The sequence below is a fragment of the Pygoscelis adeliae genome, unplaced genomic scaffold, assembly GCF_000699105.1.
Source record: "Pygoscelis adeliae isolate BGI_AS28 unplaced genomic scaffold, ASM69910v1 Scaffold420, whole genome shotgun sequence".
Taxonomy (NCBI): domain Eukaryota; kingdom Metazoa; phylum Chordata; class Aves; order Sphenisciformes; family Spheniscidae; genus Pygoscelis; species Pygoscelis adeliae.
The window spans coordinates 710,020-711,610 of record NW_008823871.1 but is presented as its reverse complement, the minus strand read 5'-3'; the positions used below and the strand labels follow the sequence as shown (position 1 = coordinate 711,610).

The following is a 1,591-nucleotide window of genomic DNA, read 5'->3' as shown; positions in this document are numbered from 1 at the left end:
CGAGGGACTGACCCTCTATCTAGTAGTTCCTCTGGGTTCAGTTAGCGAGCTTCTTGATCTGAACGGTACCCCACAAACACTGCACTTAGCCCCTTTTTAAACCAGTTTATGCTACAGATGGCCACCGTGCCTTGGGACAAGGAGTTCCATAACTTAATTACAACCTGTATGAAAAAGTACTTTCTTCGCTTTAGGCTCATCATAAGCCACCTTATCATGAGAAATACTGAGCTATAAATAACAGTCATCTCAGGCATATTCTCCGTACCTTCCACGATTTCTATATTATTCCTTCCTATATTATTCTTCCACCTTTCTAATAGTCCCTCCCCCTTCCCTTCTCAAAGCTGGTCCTAGTGTTTTTTGTCTCTTCTCATGAAAAGTCACGTCATACCTCTAATCATCTTTACTGCCCTTCTCAGTATATCATTAATGGAGACCTTCCAAAATCACCACAACACTTTAAGCCAGCAGAAATAAAACTTCCTGAATATCTTGGGTTAAAGCTTTTCCATAACACCCTTACCAAGATTTTGTCAGCTTTGGCTTCGCTGATGCCTTTAATATTTAGCAGCTCCTTCTTTGGTGCATAAGCAACAGCCTCAACCGTGTGAAATCCAGCTTCTTCTAATTTCTTCACATCATTTGCATTTATACCACATTGCTGAAGGGGAGGGGAGAAAAAAAGGACACACTAAGACACAGATACCTTAATCTAACTTCCACTGAACACCTTCAACTGGCTTCATCAGATTTGGATCAAACTCTGTTATTACAAGTCAGCATATTGAACGTTACCCCCCTATTCACTTATACACAAAGAACCATAAAAAATAACATCCTTTTACCAGTGTAAAGTTTGCATAAGCTATTAACTATATAGATGGCAGAGAACAGCCACAAGATATCATTCTCTGTCTGGTTTAATAGATGCTGGAGGTGATCAATACACGTTAGGGAAGGGTGCACAGCAAGGCAACATAATAGAAAACATAACTGTTAACATGTTGGGTTTTTTGTTTTGTTTTGGGTTTTTTTGACAGAACAAAGTAAGAATTTAGCAACACAATTTTCAGCTACAACTTGTGTTTAAGGCAAAAGACTAGCAGATTTCTTGAAATCCTACTCTGGAGCTAACTCCTTACCTACCTCTAACCTAGATATGAGCTGTGGTCCGAAGCTCTCTTCCTCCGCTGATGTGTCTGCATTTGCTTCGAACTGCATCTGCATAGCCATTGCACCAAGTATTCAGCACAGCCCCGCTAGAAGAAAACCAAATAACTCTGTGATGCAACATACACCATTCAAACAAGCACGTGCAAAGTGTTCTATTATTTTTTATTTATATAATATTATATAAATATATAATATAATTATATATCACCATCCCTGGAAGTATTCAAAAGACGGGTAGATGAGGCGCTTAGGTACATGGTTTAGTGGGCATGGTGGTGTTGGGTTGACGGTTGGACTCGATGATCTTGGAGGTCTCTTGCAACCTTAATGATTCTATGATTCTATAATGATTCTATATATAATATTATATTAACAGATCATTCAAAGTAGCATGTGATGGTTTTCTCCCCTCCCA

The 1,591-nt window shown here is 39.0% G+C and overlaps 1 protein-coding gene across 2 annotated transcripts in view; it reads right to left on the bottom strand.

Annotated features, from left to right (window-relative positions):
• The window catches only part of RAD51 (RAD51 recombinase), a 10,895-nt gene extending 9,658 nt beyond the window's left edge, over window positions 1–1,237 (bottom strand). Inside the window, exons 1-2 of one of the 2 annotated variants that reach the window (XM_009333693.1) lie at window positions 1,150–1,237; window positions 527–664 (exon numbers count right to left, since the gene is read on the bottom strand). In XM_009333693.1, coding sequence (XP_009331968.1) covers window positions 527–664; window positions 1,150–1,236 — 225 coding nt within the window. In that variant the 5' untranslated portion in view covers window position 1,237. The remainder of the gene's footprint in view (window positions 1–526; window positions 665–1,149) is intronic. The other variant, XM_009333700.1, reaches the window with a different exon arrangement.
• Window positions 1,238–1,591: the final 354 nt, after the last annotated feature.